Raw genomic sequence first — 19,682 nt, forward strand, 5'->3', positions numbered from 1 at the left:
GTTTGAAGCGAGAGAAATCAAAAAATCTTTTCAAACGTCCTTATGTTCTCCGGAAGGCCTAATCGCGTACAAACTAGATAATTAAGATGTTCCAGCAGTAGTGTAAGATAGGAATCCAATATATGCGAAATAAAATAACCTCTGGTAATGATGATTAAATATTAACGTCAGTATAAAGATGATTATCCATAGCTTCAATGTGCGTGAGATTGCAAATCATCAGATTGAGTTTCCCTTTTTTGGGCATCGAAGCATTTCAGCACAGTATTCAATGGCAAAAAGAAAAATTTCAGTTGTGCCTTAAAGCACAGTTTTGTCGGACCACTAGCTGTGCCAACACATTGAAAATTACCTGTGGGTCTTATCTTGGAAACAGAAAAATTAAATAATAATACTAACAAAGGTGATTTTTAGATTTGGTCAATAAATGGCGAAAATGCAATTATTTCGGAAGATAGATGAGAAAAATTTCCTTTCAGATTGGTGCTGATTATTTCTCAGATTAATAGGAAGGATTCGTGTAAGTATTTAATCTTAAAATAACATTTTATATTTTTCATGTCATTTTTTAACTGCCGAGAGATAAAGTGCAGTGAATAATTCTATATATTATTGGGCCATTTCGTTTCTATGGTTACAACGTCTAGTTTGAATTTAGCAATGGTTGAAATAATGCCTTCATGAAAAAGATAAGCGAGAAAAGACATGGATTGCATATTTGTACTTTTTCATCGGAAGCCGGTCAGAATATATTTATATTTAATTTTATATTAAGATCGGGGAAATATATTTTCTGTAATAAGATGCAAAATTTTGGGATGTCTGAGTTGGTATACGTTTTAAAAATTCCAATGTATGTTTTTTTAAGTGCTAATTGCTCTTAAAATCTAAGACTCATAAGGATAATACGCAATATTATGATTATTAGGACGTATGTTTCCGTAGAATAGGGAAATTGCATACTTTTTATAAACAGTATGCTGATATACTACAGTAAACACTTAGTACCGCTATATACTTTTTTCCGCTTAAAATTCAGTTTATACACTAGAAAGTGACTCCCAAAAGTCTCCCGAGTTTCGCGGGCTAAAAAATACCGCCCCCACTAATCTTAGGCCGTGACGTCACAGTTCAGTAGGAGTCCAAGATCCAAGCCCAAACTGCAGGTTTGGAAGAGCCACGTTGCGTTTAAAGGAGAACATGGGTGAAATAAGGAAAAATTACAAGTGGTGCATTGTTCCTCTGTGCAATAACACCCCAGAAAAAATTTTCGTCTGCATTCCCACGGAGGAAATTAGAAGAAAAGCCTCGATGCATGCCGTCTGTCGGGATGAGCGTTACGGAAAAATAAGAGTATAATAAACGGAATGATAAACCCGTGTGCTATGTGAACGAAGATAACTTTAATATAAATAATATTTCCATATTTCATCGACTGAATAACTTGAAACTGAGATTTTTCGATAATTCGGCCGCCGTAGAATAAAAACTCAACTTCTCAACAAAAATCGAGATAGGTGTTTCTCGATGGTTACGATGGACTCAAATTATTTATGGCACTTGTTCAATTTCAGTTACGGAAGGACATTGAAAATTCCATGATGCTTAAAATCAAGGGAAGAAATATGAAAATATAGAGCAACGTTGATCCTCATGCATTCGAGTGCCAGCCAAGAAGACAGCGTTTTCTTCTACTGTCGGCGTCAAAATGATGTGCCGCTGTACTTTGCAATTAAATCCTGGCTTCACTGCATGCTATAATAATGAACTATACGTCATTTTAAAGGAAATTTTATCCTAAATTCTGATTTATTTAATTACAAAAAATTCAAAAATGTAGACACGGCCGGTGCAATAAATGAATCCGCGCACCGAAAAATTAGCCGTTTTGTCAACTTCATGAACTTTGCAACTCAACCTAGGGAAAACTACAACGTCTACATCATTCATCTTCCACATTAATTTGCACTCATCAGTGCAGATTAATAAAATGGCTTTTGGGTATTTTTAGAACTTATATTTTGTTATAAATTAATGAAAATATTTAAACATTATCATGTCCCATAGTTTACCCCGAAAGATAAAGGAAGTTGTAGATGGAAAAAGAATGGAATCCAGAGGTGGTCACAGAAAATAAATCGCAGCATTCTTTGATTTTATTCTACGCCGTTGCTTGCTTTTCAGAAAAAGTTGAGTCACAAGAGGAATGTTCCGCGGCCCTTGATTTGGAAACTGTGGAGATAGAGGAAGACGTGTGGATCAGCAATTTCCATTTAGTTGGTTGTCAGGATAAACCAAGGATCCATTTAAAGGTTGTCAGGCCATCGCATAAAGATAGGACTGATGTGCACCACAGGGGAAATGGGGTGTTTGAGGGAAAGTCAAACCCAAAGTTGCCCAAAGAATGTGCAGTTCTATGTTGCTCTTTCCCCAGTTAAAACCAAATAGAAATTGGATTGGGATGATATTTTCACCACGGGTTCCAGTGATAGTGAGAGTGCAGGTGATCACGGTCATCGTCGAAGGTCATCCCTCTAGGATTTCCGATACGGAATTTTGAAGTGACAACCGATCGCAATGACGATGAGCTCGCCTTTAGAGTAGGTTTCATATATATCGTGAGAAAAGCTCCCAAAATGTATTAAAGACTCTGTTTGGAAAATATTCACGTTTTAATGCTACTTTAGGAAGGCTTTCATTACAAAAGTAACTTATTAATACCTGAAGACGTTGTGTTTATTATATTGATCGAAGTGCGATTGACCGATTCTTTCTGCAGATTAGGAAGTGGCTTCAGGGTTTTTGAGTCACAAGATGTGATGTTGTGTTGGAAGTTCGTCTATATTATCGCTACTAAATTGAAAGATTGATAGTCTGGCTTCCTCAGAGCTTCCTGTCGCCCTCCAGGCAAGGTATTTTTAAGTTGAAAGTATCATCGACAGCTTCGAGGTGGAAATAAGTTCACCATAAGACTCTCTACCGGACTGCCAAAATAATACACATTTCACATGAGTATACGCTTTTGCCATTATTATACGCAAGTCTCGCTTTGTTATGAACTATAAAACATTTCAGATGCACATCAGCTAACTTTCCATTTCTCGGCATCGACTTTCGGCGCCGACGAAGTCTGCAGTTTCACTAAAATACCCAGTTATCATGATGGAATCAGTAACAGGAAGCTTGCTAGGATCAGCCTAGGAATAACCATATTCCTTCATCTTTTCGCAATCTATCGCTTTCAATGGAGGAGAAATAGATCAAATAATAGCCCTGAAGTCACAATGAACAACTCCGATACGTCTGCACTTCAATAAATGAATCATAACCACGACGCGTCGCTTGTATTCAAGTATGCAACCTCTAATATGGCCGTGCCTCCTCGTACTGAACTATGACGTCACTTTTCTACCAGCCAATCATCGGGCGTTTTCGCTTCTCACTTGCATTTGAAAATTCTCGTGAACTTTGATGCATTACATATCGCAAACCACGTCGTAAAATAATAAAAAAAAATCACCGAGGTATGCAAACATATATTTTTATATAATTTTGGGGCTATTGATTATATCTGAAATATGTGCAAGTTCCCTATTTAAGAATCATCGCAGAGGTCTTGATTTTTTTGCTAAAGCAATTCGTTTGCATTTCTGTACCGCTTCCCCACCAGTCATAAATTATAATCGGTAAAGCTTCGAGTAATATTCGTACTGCAGAGGGAAAAAAGAGTTGTTCTGAAAATACTGTTGTAATAACTACTTAATGTATTTAGTCTAGTCGGTAAAATGGTCTGCATGCTGTCGCGGTGAAAATGCAGAAAGCATTTTATTGATGACAATCGCTGATTGGTGCATGTAAAATCGTGAAGATATTTAGTTTCCTTATTGTGCATAAATTTTCTTTGCTTTATTATTATTCCCACATAAAGTATATTTTTGTAGTTAAAGTATATTTTAGTGTATCAATGTAAAATATTACTATTTCACGGGAAGTATTTTGCGTACTAGACTTTGCTGTTTTTTTTGCCAGTTTTGAAGACTTAACGCGATGATTCACTATCATTCATATCAAGTTAAAACATCGAATTTTACCAATCTCAAGAATTGTCAACAACCAATGAAACGGAGAAAACAGTCATTTTATAGTCACATTTCTGTCATACATCTGTGACCTAGAACTCGATATTAGGCGCCCCATATACACTGCATAAGTATATTTTATGCCGAAAATGCTGGTTTTAATTTTTCTCAGCCGCTTAAAAACAAATGAACCGATTCCTTAGTTAATTCTGCGCTACCCAATACAGATAACTGGTTCTAAAACTTGAATTATTTTACCTTTCGTTACACTCTGGGGCTCAACGATTTTTTGGGAGTGTCTTGTTAGGAGAAATTTCACTTATCATAGATGAAATTGATATTTATGTAGATAATTTATAGGAAAAACATGGCCAATTATGATTTACAGATTCAATCTTCCAGCATTGAGTTCGTGGATGGAAAGTATTATCGCTGCTGGCAAAAAGGCAAAGAAGGTATTAATAATAATAATATTACTTTATTACACTCACAAAAAATTAAAGTAAACCCTATAAAAATGTAGTGAAATATATAGATACCCCATATATATGAACATGTTTTGGGGCTACCATCACTTATTGTTGCAACAGAACTGGTGCTATCAATATGCGTATGATAAACATTTTACTTGATTCAATTCGGTGATTATTTTTATTTTCTTACCGCTAATGCATTCAGTTTTATGAATCCAGTTATTGTGCATGCATAGAAAACTAACAAACATGATAAATAACTTGATTTCAGAAACACTCAGCAATTACATACACACACAATATAATAGGTTTCATATATCAAACAATAGCGGAGAATTAACAGCAGAGAAAATTTTCGATAATTGGTAAAGTAGGGCAATCGAGCTTAGAATATTGGTGAGAGTACGAGGCCCGCCTCGGGCAAGCTCTCTGGTGCATGAAATCTGGTTGCAATGTGTCGAAGGGTTTAATAAGAAGAACCAACCTCAGTGGTGTGATTTTTAAAAAGATATTTTACTAAGGTTCAGATTGATCATTCCACTTTTAGTAAAGTCTAGAAAATATTCCCTTAATATGATGCAGAATGGGGAGGTCAATGCTTAGTGGGAAGATCATTTGGATAATGTCCCTCCTACTCTGAATTTTCTATTAAGTACGTGCTTACACACCTATGGTTTAGTTTGGAGTGGGCTCAACCCTCAAGCCAACTTTGGGTTAAAACTCTGAGTGAGGTAAGCATCAACGAAGGCGCAGTATCAATATTTGAATCGATAAAAAAACCTATTAGTTTCACAATTAATTTGCTAGAGAAAAATTATGCATTATAAAGTTCTTTTTACAATTTCATTCTTATGCCAAACTACTGAAATGCAGTGCCTCATTCTTCAGTATTCCGACTTCTTACCGATCAGTCTTTATGAGGGATATTTCTCTCTCTCTACGTGACGCTTCAGCACTTTGTGGATCTTGGCCTCCTCTACAACTGTCCGCCAGTCTTCCCTTTACATTACTCATTACCTTCGTTCCTCTTTGTCCAAAAGTCGTCGGAATGCAGCAATACCATCATTCCACCTAAGTTTCGATTGCTTTACTTCCTTAGTATTAGAATTATTCCTTCATCATTTAACATGGTCATTCCTTCTCTTGATATTCTCTATGTATGTACTCACTCAGTTATTCAATCCATAGGTTGATTTGGTTGGGCGAGGGTACAGCTCACCACGGACTAGGTTACAGGTGAGTGAAATTCACACAGTCTAGGGAGGAGGGCCGGTTCCTTTCCTCTAGTCACCTCGCACTTCAAGGATTTTCCTGTTGGGGTTGTCTGAAAGCTTCACCAGAAATTTTAACGCAAAACCCCTCGATCAGCAGTGAATTACCGCAATCATACTATTCAATCAGGTATTTATTACAATGAAATAAATTCCTTGAGAGTAAATTCAGGTAAAAGAAAGACAACAAATGAGGGTAAATTAAAATATTACAACTAAAAGGAGAATAAAATATCCCTGGTTGAGACAGAATAAATGAAATATTATTCATGTGTGATTTTATTGCCCAGAATGAATGTTTATACTGTATAAGTAGGGCTGCTATTTACATTTGTATCCTTTTTGATTTTTCAAGATTGTATTTAGATTTTTTTCGATGTCATTTCTGCGGTGTTAGAGACGTATTTCCCTTATATCAAGCTATGTGCTTCACTTAACCTCTTACACTTTTTGAACTATGTTAATGGTTGAAGTATTGTTGTCTATGGATCTTCTTCGCATGTGTTTCTGTACTGTGTAAATCTATGAAAATTGTTCATGTTTTACCACCCTTTTTTTCCCACACCGGAATTTATGGCATTATTTTTATGTCACTGTCTTTGGCCAGCTATTAACTTTGGTATATCACAAGCTAGTGCCTATTAAAACTCGTTAAAAATTCTCTTACTTCGAACATCGTATCCGACAGGATTCTTCATTAGAAGTTATCTTTCGATCGTCTATTTATGTGTTGAGTTCGTCCCATAGACATTTTCGAGCCCTCGATGACTGTATTTTATTAGCCTCTCCACCCCAACAATTAATTTTATAGCCTAACTAACTTCACTCATAAAACAATTTTTCTTCCAATTATTATGTTGTCGCCATTAAGGTACAAAAGATGTGTACAAAGCTCTATAAATTAAGAACCTATCAGCAACGGTCCGCGACCATTAAATATGCATAGAAAATACCACTTATTCATGCTTGGTTTACTTGTAAATTGCTTGTGAATCTAGATATGGTATTCTCTCCCATGTCGCTGTAGAAGTTAATGTGACATCAGCACCTTTATTATTTCCCGTTAGACTCGCTTATCATGTCCTTCCGACTGCCGTCAGGAATTGCGCCAAGTTTTAAAGGGAATTATCCTATGTACATACAAGGAAGAAGTTTCCTATAAAAAAAAAACTTCATCTTGAAGGGGACTCGGAACAAGTTGCATTCATGGTACCGATCGTAGTATGTCAACAGCCACTCCACACTGACAATCTATTCAGTGTCTTCTGACTCATAAAACGATTTCATCTTTTGATATCTTTTCTCACATACACATGCAAGAATGCATAGTCAAAATTAAAAACGCACCAGAGTTAATAGTTTTGGAGAATAAGGAGTTACGCGCTGTGTAAGAGCAACTGATTCTCGTGAGTGACATGGCGATTGCTGAAGTGACAATGATATGAATCAACCCGGAATTTTTTTTCCAGCTACGGAAAGAATTTTTGAAATATAGGATTTACATTAATACTGGCATTTTTAGGAAAGCATTCTCTTGATATGATGAGGAATAAGTACAACGTTTGACTACCGACGGAGTTTCCCAGGATCAAATCACGAGACAAAATTTCGAACACTCACCTAATATAATCCTCGAAGTGCAAGGTGGCGCGGGGAAAGGAACTGTATTTCGAAAACTCTTTGAATTTCTTTTTCCGTCTCATAGTTTCCTCGCTCATATGCTTAAATCAAACACCTCATTCATTCGGATTTCAACTCGTTGTGCAACAGTGGTACACATACTAGTGGTGGAGAAATTTACTGGGTTAATGTTACAGACCTAAAATAAATGGAGCCACATACCTATATCCCGCATATTTTTGTACACTTGAGTGAGTTCGTGGATTTATTTTGCCTTTGGCCTACCTTTTACCCTTATTCATAGATTGCGCGACATCTATTCTTACACTCATATTAATTGTAGTATATATACGCTGTTACAATTCAAAGATTTATTTTTCTGAAAAAAAAAGCATAGTCGTCGTTCCCAACTATGTGACCTCAGCCATCGCCCAGATCAATCGGCTAGCTCGGATACATTTGGGGGGGCAGGGGGCGCACCCCCTCTTAAATACCCTCCCCTCCGCGCCCCCACATTGCCGAACATTGCATAGCCACAATTATAGCTTTTTTTGTCTCATGAGATGGCACTGTCTTATATACGTGAATAATCAAATTAAATACAATATCGTTAATCAAATTAAAATTAAATACAATTTGCTTCTGACTTCATTATATTTTTATTACGATAATAGTAAAGGTAGCTCAAGATATCTTTTACGCCCCCCTTGAGTTTTTTCTGTATCCGCTACTACTAGTTTGGGAATCTTACATGATTTATATTATTTATATGTCCTCTCGTTTTCCTCCACTTTAAACCGCAGAGAGTCAATTGCAATAGCAATAGTCAGCATAAAAACAACATGTAAGAAAAATTAGGAATCGAAGCCAGTGGTAGGTGCGAATATTAGTGAGTTGAAGTGCTACTGTCTCGTAAGACTGCTGTTTAAAACATATTGAATATGATTAATATCATGTATCCGTCCTTTGTTTTCCCTCTACTGTAAGGCACAGAGAGTTAGTTGCAATAGCAATAGTCAACTTAAAAACGACGCGCAAGAAAGTTAGATATTGAAACCATGAATAGACGCGAATGAAAGTGAGCTGCCGACAACTTTCTCGTAGGACTGCTCTTGAAAAGATCCTGACAAAGTCCTTATCAATTAATAGACTACTCCTTACCAATTTCATCCTCTACTTTGTCCCGCTAGAAGCTAATCTGACATCAGCATCGTGAGATTGGCTCTGCAAGCGGAGGTCTCACGGCTCCCGTAAGGAATTACGCGCTCCGTATGAGTGCGGCTAATCCTCTTTGGCGACCTCTTGCGATAGCAGGAGTGACGTGGGCTGTGGAATGGCTCTCAACGTGGCGCCCCCCCACTCCTCCCCTGTAAACGAGAAAGGAAAAGAATGAGCAAGCTTGGGAGTGAGGGGAAAGGGAAGGAAAAAGTGTATCAATCCCCCTTTTATCCGAATGACCGCTTCTTAAGCTTGTTATGTCGTTTGAATCTTTCAGTGGCTAATCAGATCGCGTTAAACCGTTGCTTAAGCAAGTTTTCGGGTCGTTTGTGTGGGGTGGGGAGAAGGATCGGGCGAGAGGGCGGGTGTAAAATATATCTCGGGTAGACAAGGCTGAAATTTGTTTGGGCAGAGGAGGGCATTAAGAGAAGGGAAGCCTAATTTCGAAGGCTCTGGCCCGTGGGACTGTGGGGTGAGGCAGTGGGGGAGAGGTTGAGGAGGAGAAACCCGTCTTTGAGAGGAGGAGGTGGGGGAGGAAAAAGTGAAAAGGGGGGGTGGGAGAGAAAGGAGAGGGGCGGGGTTCGGTCGGATGTAGAGGGGGAAGCAACGAAGAAAAAGTAACTGAGTTACCGTTACCGAAATATCCATGGTAACTGTTACTCGTTACCGATACTTTTTGAGGTGAACATATTTCCATTTTATAAAATGTGTTTAAGTATTTAATGAAGGTATTTATTCTTGTAACATCAGACAATTTTTCTTTACAGAACCTTTTTGTTTCTTTAAAAACACAATTTCTTTCCTCGTCTCCTTCCTTCAAGGTCTTTTCTTAATGACTTCTCCCACAACAATCCCACACCAACCCCTTGGTAACCTTCCTTCCCTCTTCATTACACATAAACATAAAATAAAACATAAACAGTAAATTGATAACAACATTAATCGAACACAAATATCAAACGTTACAGTTCTTTATATGGCACATCTTTTCTTTCAATCCTACCTTGTGGGTGGGTTTGTGGGAAGTGGGTTTTTCATTGTATAAACACTTCGCTGAGGCGTCGTTTCTATAAAATTGGTCCATATGCTACATATAAATTATACTCTAGAAACAACCTCAAGTGCGTTTGGTAGGGTATGAGTTTTCACCAACAAGCAGCGTGCAGTGTAATAAGTATATAATTCATGAGTATAGAGGAAAAAGAAATTGCAGTTACTTGAGCATTCAGGCGGTGTGAGATTTAACTAACTCAAGTCCGCAACACAGGCACGCTTGACTTTTACGGCTTAAATTTGTTAAAGGTTAAAAATTAAGATTAGCATGGCCATGCAGAATCAGGAGTCAAAAAGGGTATAACCGCAAATAAGTATGGGACAAACATTTGAACAAAATGGCGGAAAAAGAGGAAAAGTTATAAAAAGTCGTCCTAGCCACTTCATAAATGTTCGTGATTTTAGAAATTGGATCTCAAGTACGAGGGCTTTTAAAATTTTCTTTATGTTGGATTGTTAAATTCAACTATGAATCAGTATATAAAAACCTTGCTGAAAGCATAAAATTCCAAACCGTTGGCTCAATAAAAACTGCCTCATAAAAAGACATATGATCCTAATGCATTGCGAATTCGTAATTTTGAGGAAAGAAGTGAACATTAAATATGTACATAAAATCATCAGGTAATAAATTTATTTTTGCTGAAAGGAATCATTACACTGTAGACGAAACTGTATCAACGTGCATAGGTCGTAAATACCCTCACCGGGTATGGATACCTTTAATACTCTTCGTCAGAGAAACAAGGGCGGCATGGAGTCATTATCTTCTAATAAATTGTAAATTGTGTTAATATTGTTGTTTAATAAGCACCTTACAACTTTGGTGTATCATCCTTTGAGGAGGTTTTACAAGTGTTTTCGGTAATTGTAAACTGGCCCGGACTGGCCCGCCGGCCCATCGGCCAGTGGGCCGGTGCGCCCTTTGAAAAATGCGTACCTGCGCCTGCAAGGCAAAGGTAAGTACGCATTTTCAAAAGGTGCTCCGGTCAATTCAAAACCCAACACTTGTATACAAAAACAACTTATACTGATACAGTAACTAAGACGACAGCGACATGCTATGATTGCAATGACGCGCTGCGCCATTCCAATCATCTCACTCCCGCATTCGCGTCACCTTCAGTAATTTATGGTGGACTGTTCCACAAACTAGACATATTTATTTAAAGTGATTATTGTGGACATTTCCATGTACATACAATTCTTTTTTAGGGCACATTGGAAGGAGAAAGGCTAAAGAAAGAAAGGAAATCAGGAAATGAGTACAGAAAAGAAAAATACGTTAGGCAGAGGGAAAAAGTTGCTCAAAATTTGCCAAAGATAACCACTTTCTATGGTCATGGTTTACAGCCAAGTTGTTCTTCTAATGCTGATGGAGAATCTGGGAGGCCTATCGAAAACATTTAAAAAAATCTCATGTACAGAACATTCTGTGGCGGAGGATGACCCGGGGAGTGATATTTAACTGGATTTGTTAGTTTCGGAAGTGAAAGTAGTACAGCCAAGCGAACCGGTAGCAGCAACAGACAAAACAGACAATAAAGTTTCACTGACAGTACAGACTCAAACAAATGAAGAGTCAATGTTGGACTATGAAAATTCCAGGTACTATAAAAAGCCAAATCTGACAGACTTAGACATCGTTTTTCCAGTTTCATCCTGTTCAGCGTGACAAAAACGCCAAACGACTGCCTTTTAGTGAAAGCATTTTCACCGTAGATATTGATGGCGAAAAATTTAAACGCAGCTGGCTTACTTACAACACTAGTTCAAAAAAGTTATTTTGCAGTGTATGCTTAGTATTTATTGATTGTTCATCTGTTTTCTGCCAGGGGTTGGGCCGTTACAGACATTTGACATTAACTGTACTCTAACATGAGGTTTCAGTATCTCACAAAGAACCAAGTAAGGCTAAGGTGGCGCACGACAGGGGATCGACCATCGACAAGCAAATTTTTTAAAAACAGCTTGCAAAAATAAAAAATAACTATTTTATCGAAGGCAAGTGCTGTTATAGATTATCTAACGATTTGATCGTTGGATTATTCTTCCTCGTAGAATAATCCCCCAAGGTCGTTAGAATATTAATTGCATATTGCTTGGTTTCGCTAATAGTAGGACCTGCCCGCCTTTGTGACGGTGCAGGATTCCTCGTCCCGTCCTTCCTTCCCCGTCCTTTCCCTGAGGCGTCGTCGGGCTCTAATCGCGGCGATGCCTCTATCCTTTGTTCCTATCTGTCCTCCCCCTCTCGAGAGTCTCGGGCGTATAAGTCTCAGACTTGGTTCCCGGTCCTCGAGAGGTATCCTTGCGGGGATCCGCCCTGGACCCCCGAACACATTGCTGTTATAGATGTTGTAAAACTTATTGGCAAACAAGGCCTTGCTTGTAGGGCATCAGAAAAAAGTGCCCATTCCCTTGATAACCATTCATTGAACCATGAAAATTTTTTAGAAACAATCCTTCTTCTCTGCAATTATTACAGAAACTTAGAAAATCGTGTGAAAAAAAAACATTCAAATGAGTAAAGCTGCGTTAAAATCAGCAAGACGATGATAGTTCTCAAGCCAGAGGAAGGGGAAGCCAGGTGACATTTCTGGGTAAAACCACCGTTAACAAAATAATGAACATTATAAAATGTTTGATCAAATCAATTATCGCTGATGAAGTAAAGCAAGCTATGTCGTACTCTGTTTTAATGGACTCAACTCCAGATGTCTCTAGTTTTGACCAATATGTCATTGTTTTTAGGAACAGAAGTAGAAGAAAGAATTATTGGCTTACAGAGCGTGCAGTCGTCGTCAACAGGAGAAAGTTTATTCTAGATATTTACCGAAGTAATTAGGGAAGCAGGACTTGATATCAACAACTGTATTGCCAACTCATTTGATGGAGCTGAAAACATGAGTGGTCAATATAAGGGCGTTTCTTCCAAGCTGCAATAGCAGATCCCAGAAACAAGATAATTTATCAGTACAACATGTACTCATTAATGTATCCGCAACTCCATAAAGCTTACAAGTTCCTCTTAACAATACCGATGGCCCAAGTGAGCTGCGAACGTGCATTTTCAAAGCTGAAGCCCATAAAATTGAGAATTCGTTCATCTATGAGCAAAGAGAATTTGGAAGCTCTCCTCTTGATGCAGTCAGAGCGAGAATTAGCCACAAAGATAAGCAATGAAAAAATTATAAATGAACTCTGTTTCCAAAGCATGGAAATGAAGCGCCTACTTTTCCTCTGATAATAAAAGTGGACTCCAAAAATGTGGCCTTCATAATAATTAGTGATAACTTCAGTCTTCAGAGGCTGTTTTGTATTTCTACAAAGATATGTTTTAGTTTTTATTAATTTTATTTCATAAAACAATGGAATATGTCTCTTGTCTCATGTATGATTTGGATTGCATAAATGTACCTATACATAAATAAAATGCATTTATAACCTTAATCTTATTTACAAGTTTTATCTTTTCCATTATTCAAATATCTGAAATAGTGACAGTAGTGTAATTTGTAACATTAATAATAAATATCTTTGAAAATATTAAATATACAATATTTAGAAAATATCCATCTAAAGTGGAAGCCAATTACACATGATCATTTGGAGTATTTGCTTGTAAAATTGGTGTACCTTTCATTACATACAAGTTGTATAGCTTTTTTGAAACCATTGTTGCAAAAAATACTTTTATATTTTGTTTACTTTAAACCATATTTTTTCAAATTTTACTTTGTGAATTTCAAGACAATATCCCATAGCCCTACCCTCGGATTACGCCCTCTCTTAAGTTGAAGGCAGTGCCCTTTTTTGAGTCCCAGTCCGGCCCTGATTGTAAATTCATCAGAGTTGAAATTAGAGCTTGTGAATCAGCGCGCAATTCATTCTTATGGTATTTAAATAAATTATGCAATAAAATTCTTAAAAATATTTCGTAGAATTTCCTAGAATTTTGTACAGAATTTTCTTGGAGATCCTCGAAGAATTGGAGCATACTATTCCTATAAATTTCTACAGTATTCCTTGCAGTTTCTGAATAAGTATTAGATAATTCCTTGGCCGTTTTTTGAGGTCTGTAAACTTCCTTAGCAATTTCTGTGGTGCACTACAGAATTCCTTAGAATGTTTCGTAGGAATTCCTAAGCATAATGTTCTTGCTCCCAGCTTGATAAAATCCAAATTATATAAACAGAAAAAATGTTTTTGAAAGCCTTTAAGAATAATTTTCAGATATATCTAAGTTAAAATAAAACTACCCATAGCTTTAGCAACTTGCCACCGAAACTCGTCCCTTTACAACACTGTTATCAGTATGTACTCGTAAATGATTACGAATAAACAAAAAAGTAGCCCCGGTGACTGAAAGCCCTATTACTTTTTTTTTTTAAAGTACTTAACCCATCTCTGACCGTGGGTGGAAACCCATTCGGGCGCGTTCGGAATGGGAATGAGAGGGGTGAACTTGAGGGGGGGAGGATGGGTGGAGGGGGAAAGGGTGAGGGGGAGGGGGTGGTGGTGTTAGCTCGTATACGTGTGTTCTGTCCCGGCGTGAGTGCGTAGGTGCGGTGCTCGGCGCTGAGAATTTACTGCCGGGTTGCTTTGCATTTATATTGACCACGGGTGTTTTGTGGACGGGCGAGGGAGGGAGTCGGGGGGATAGGAGGGGTGTATGGGTTTTGAAGACCGTGGCATCTGATCTCTTACCAAGAGAGTGGGACGAAGACCTTTGTGGTGGGAAAAAAGGGAAGGTTTGCTTAGCGCACTCCGATGGACAAGGGGATTACGGAGAGGTGTGGAAACGGGGGGAGTGGAGGTGCTTCCTGTGGGTTGGAGGAGGCGAAATTAGGACCATCTCACCCTCAAGTCAGTTGGGAAGCCATCGTTTTGTTATATTTTTTTTATTTCCGTCCCGTCCTCTCTTGGTTCTCGGATGGATGCGTCGTTGAGCGGGATGACAACGCCTCGGTCCAATTCTTTTCCCCTTTCCCAATCTGGCGACCAATCCGAGCGAAAGGCGAACGAATTAGATTTATCTCGCGCGAGCATTAAAATTGACTCTGTCATTTCCTCTCACGCCGGGATATCGAATGTGAGGCGTTGACGTCTCCGCTTCGGAGATGGTAATGTTTCTATTCCGTGATCTCCTCTCCCCAACATGTGGGAGTGTTCCTCATACCTCTACTGCTGCGAAAGGCAGTGAATAATTTGACGATTTCCGAGGATTGACACTACAAATTGAAGGCAACTGTGTCCGGAGAGGCAAAGAAGGCAATCATAGTACAGTAAAAGCTGGATGGCAATGTTAATCAAATAATTAGTGGTAGCGTTCGACGCGTTTAAGCTTTGAAGCCATTTTCAGGTAGATAGAAGGAGTTGTACCTTCAGTGTGGCAATACAATGTAAGATTGGTATTTTGTAAAGCTCTGATGTTATGGATGGATTGTAATAATTAAATCCGATGTGATTGATACATTATAATGACTGGAGCTGTGTATATCCACGTGTGTATTTATATGCTTTGTTTGAATTGAATTTTCCCTGTAGTTATGTTCAAGGGCGTACCCAGGGTCAAAACTTGGGGGGGGGGGCAAGCAATGGTTGTTCAAGTTGAAGGTAAGATTTAAGCATGGAAAAGGTGAATGAAATTAACATTTTAAGGAAACTGTAATAGCTCTTTATTAGTTTTTAAAAAGTTTTGCTTGGAAAAATATTATTTTCTTTAAAGACATTTGCGATTTTTGTTTCTGGGGGGGAGGGTGCGTACCTTCGCTGGGTACGCCCATGGTTATGTTGTTGGGAAAACTATAAAATAAATAAATAAATGAAGTCTATATATAAATTATATAAATAAATACTATATTCCACCTTGTCTCTATTTCCGAATCTAGTATCTTTACTTCCCTAACGGTCTTTTTTTGTCCTCCTCAACCTGCCCCAAATGATTATCTCTAGGTCTCTCTAAAGAATTTTTCTTCACTTTTTCCCTCCACCATATTCTTCACGCCATTGCTGTATTCTGATATAGCTTCAATACTGGGTCCTTCACGGGTCTCCTCTATGCTCCGCAGTTTCCTTACCTCTCTTATTATTCCGTAAATATTCATCCTTCTCACCCTATCCGTCCATTTGACCTTTAGAACCCACCGCACTGCCAGTAACAAGTCTAGATGGCCTCAATTTATTTATTTATTTAATCTAGTCCAAAAACAGCACGAGGCCAATTACAGAGGACTACAATAACAGGAGAAACAATGTAATAATATTAAGCAACCTAACCAATAATGAACAAAAAATTTCAACAGTATTTACAAATAAATTACAAAGAATAGTAAATTTCATCGGGTGGTGTGAGGAATAGGGGGGAAATTACGATAGTGATGGTGCAAGTTGGGTGAGGAATGAAAAAAAGATCAAAATTTGGAACACATTTGGCATAGGAGTTAATGGAAGAAGGAAGTCTGAATAGAAAAGAACGTTTAGAGACAGGAAGGCGGGAGGTGAAACAATGAAATAGGTCACTCGACCTCGTCGTGCGCTCAATGGGTTGCTTTTCCTATTGTCCAAGTTTCTGATCCGTAGGGCACCCACACTTATGTCTTCACATGCTGTCTCCCGATCTCCGCACTGATGCTCTTGGAGCAGAGTAGTGGCCATTAAAGACGGCTATTTACCATGCAAGCCATTTAGCTTGGGATACATATCCATCTGTGGTGCTTCTCATATTGCTTGCAATGCTGCTCCCGAGATAGTTCAAAGATTTTAATTGCTCCAGTATCTCTCCTTCGGGGTGTGGACCATTGAAACCCTCTTTTTGCTCTATAAATGCCACCGGAAATTGGAGCATGGAGATTTGACGCTGCGGATTATTGATTGGGCTATAGCCAGTAATGATTGTTCCCCAGGGCATATGTGATGCATGTATGTTTTATTACATATTCATATGACTTATTCAATCATTAAATCGGTTAATAGTAGAGTCGTTGCAGTTATGCATCCCATATTCGGTTTTCACGGTGCGCAAAAAATTAAAATTGTGTTTTACAATAAAGCGCCAAAATATATACGTACCAATATATCCAGGCACTATGGTGGAAAAATTATCACCGCAACGTTAGTGTCGTGACAATTACTCTGCGATAAAATCAGTTTCTTTCTGATGACGTGTATTTCTTTTTGGACTTATCGTTGTGGCAAAAACTTTGTGGAGACAATTTCCCCCCCCCCCCTCCCCATAATGTGCAGAGTAAGTTACGATTATTTGCAGACGACGCTGTAGTTTACAGAGAAATCCGTTCCAGCAAAGATATAGATGAACTAACGAATGACCTTGCTGCTATCCAAGCTTGGTGCGATGCTTGGCAGTTAGAATTAAATTTGGAAAAATGCGTCGTAATGAATTTTTGGAAGAAGAATAACTCCCTACAGCGTAACTATATCATTCGGGGCACGCAGTTAAAGGCAGTTGAATCCGTGAAATATCTAGGGGTTAGACTCAATAATGATCTATCGTGGAATAAACATATTCGAGAAATAACCGGTCAAGCTAATCGTAAAATGGGTTTTGTTAAAAGAATATTAGGAAAGTGCGACGACAAAGTGAGAGAAATTAGCTACTTTTCCCTCGTTAGGCCACATCTGGAATACGCTGCCAGTGTTTGGGACCCTCATGAAAAAGGCTTAATAACAGAGTTAGAACGCGTGCAAAGAAGAGCTGCCAGGTATGTGAAAGGTCGTTACGATAGTCTTGTGAGTGTAACTGACCTCTTAGATAAACTCGGATGGGAATCTCTGTCGGACCGTAGATTGAAAAATAGACTAAACCTTTTAGATAAATTCAAGAGCAGTGTCCTTTCTGACGAAGTTAACCATATCTTGCGGACGCCAACGTACTACGGAAGATCAGATCATATAAATAAAATAAGAGAGATAGATTGCAGAACAGACAGATTCCGAATGTCATTTTTTCCACGATCGATAAGAGATTATAACGGCAGCAATAGAACTCGTAAATAGATTGCATGACTTGTAGTGTAGCCTACTAACCTATGTAAAACTTAATGCATGTTTCTGAATTTCTATTCTATATTCTATTTCTAACAGCATATAGTAGTATAGTTTGCTATTATACGGGACGTTTTTTGGACGGTGTAGTGTGCATGTGGGAGTCCAAATGCATGCTGCATGCTGGTGATTGATCACCCCCAGCCAAACACCCTAGAGGTGGCTCGCAGGGTATTATGTAGATGTAGATGTAGATAATATCGATCATTGTCAATTAGCACGCGTGCTGGGTATATAGCCTTTACATTACCAAAACCACAAGACTCATTAACAGAGCTATATTTTTAGATTTTCCCAACCTATGCAGCAACACCAATGTAAAATTCATCCACAGCACCGGCATTGACGGATTTATCTGTGCTGCTGAAAGTCCAAGGTTTGATTCAGGTTCCTGAAGTCATCCAGCAGCACTTTCTATCTCCCGCGGCGAGATTTATTCATCCTTTCACTCTGTTAACATTCCTTTTTTTTAATTTATGACCCTTAATTGCTATTACTTCGCAGTTTGTTCTCCGCAATTCATTAGCCTATCTACATAATAATAACGGCACCGTTGGTGTAAGGAATTATTCTCGGGAACCTGATGGGTGATTATTCAAGCCACGGTTGGGAGAATCGAATTAAAACTAACAGATGCTTGGAAACGTTTCTTCTGAGACGGCTAAACTGTCAACTCTTCATTAATGAAGCGGGAAGGGTGAATATATTGTGACTGAAGGAACTTCAACACTCGATATCCGGCTACTTCTATTTAGGGAAGTACATAGTTGGAAAACATGCGATGTACACGCTTGTATTTTCGATTACGAAATCTTGAGAGACAAATCTAAGAACGGGGATTTGGTCATATACACTCGGAAAGCATAGTACTTCATTGTAATAAGGCATTTCGTGTGACGTGCCCCGGGCGGAGTATTGGACGAGACGCTCACGCTCATAATTCATAAGTCTATTAAAATGCAAAGAGAGACGCGCCCAGTGTTTGGAATGGGTTTTGAATGGCTTCAGCCGAGGTTAATAGCCATGAAATCGAAAGTCAACAAAGGAATGGAAGCCATATATCTAAATTTTAACTGAGCGACCATTTTTTGTTTTATTATCTCCAGCACTGGTTGCTTCAGTAGTATTCGTATTTAATCTTGCTACGCTAAGTTGAGGCTTATTATTTTAACTTGTATGTTTGTGCTTCATTATCGGCCCGCAATTTCCAAATATTTGGTTTTTAAGATTATCTCATCAAATTTCAATGTACCTAGTGTGGTGTTCTATTACGAAATATATAACTTATTCAATTATCCGCTGATCATCATCATCATATGCGAGGGAATAGTTAACGAATTAGTGGATATTAAGCGAAAATCAATACATTATTTTAAAATAATATGCATGAAAATATCAATGTTTATTTTTTACTCATGTATGATATGGAAAAATATATGTAAGCGGAAGGTCAAAAACGGAAGATTTAAAATTGGATTAAAATATGCCTCTATCAGTACGTTGTTTAAATATCCGTTAGTGCTGCTTCTCTAATTTAGTAGTCCAACTGCTTTCTTCATGGTAAATAATCTGTAATACCTCAAAAAAGGAACGGCTCTACACTTACGATTTATCGAATTAATGACTGTATAACATATAACCTCTTGATATAGTCTTTCAACAAGAAGGCCACTGCGAATTCCTAGCCAAATAATTTATCCCAGGTACGGGAAACCAATTTGCCGTTGAAATATTTTCTTTAAAAACCAAAAACAATTATGCAATAGTCCGTAGGAATAGTGTAGTTATGAGGGAATCGGGAATTTTTTGGGGAGTTTGAAGCAGTTAAGGAAAAATGCAAAGAAATGTGCTTTAAATTCACAAAAGGCGCTTGAATATCACTTATCACCGCACTTCTGAGTGGT

At 38.2% G+C, this 19,682-nt stretch overlaps 1 protein-coding gene across 1 annotated transcript in view; it reads right to left on the bottom strand.

The window, feature by feature from the left end:
- Positions 1-8,724: 8,724 nt before the first annotated feature.
- The window catches only part of LOC124153201 (piggyBac transposable element-derived protein 4-like), a 51,310-nt gene continuing 40,352 nt past the window's right edge, over positions 8,725-19,682 (bottom strand). The window contains exon 3 of the mRNA XM_046526301.1: positions 8,725-8,810. Coding sequence (XP_046382257.1) covers positions 8,725-8,810 — 86 coding nt within the window. The remainder of the gene's footprint in view (positions 8,811-19,682) is intronic.

The sequence above is a fragment of the Ischnura elegans genome, chromosome 2, assembly GCF_921293095.1.
Source record: "Ischnura elegans chromosome 2, ioIscEleg1.1, whole genome shotgun sequence".
Taxonomy (NCBI): domain Eukaryota; kingdom Metazoa; phylum Arthropoda; class Insecta; order Odonata; family Coenagrionidae; genus Ischnura; species Ischnura elegans.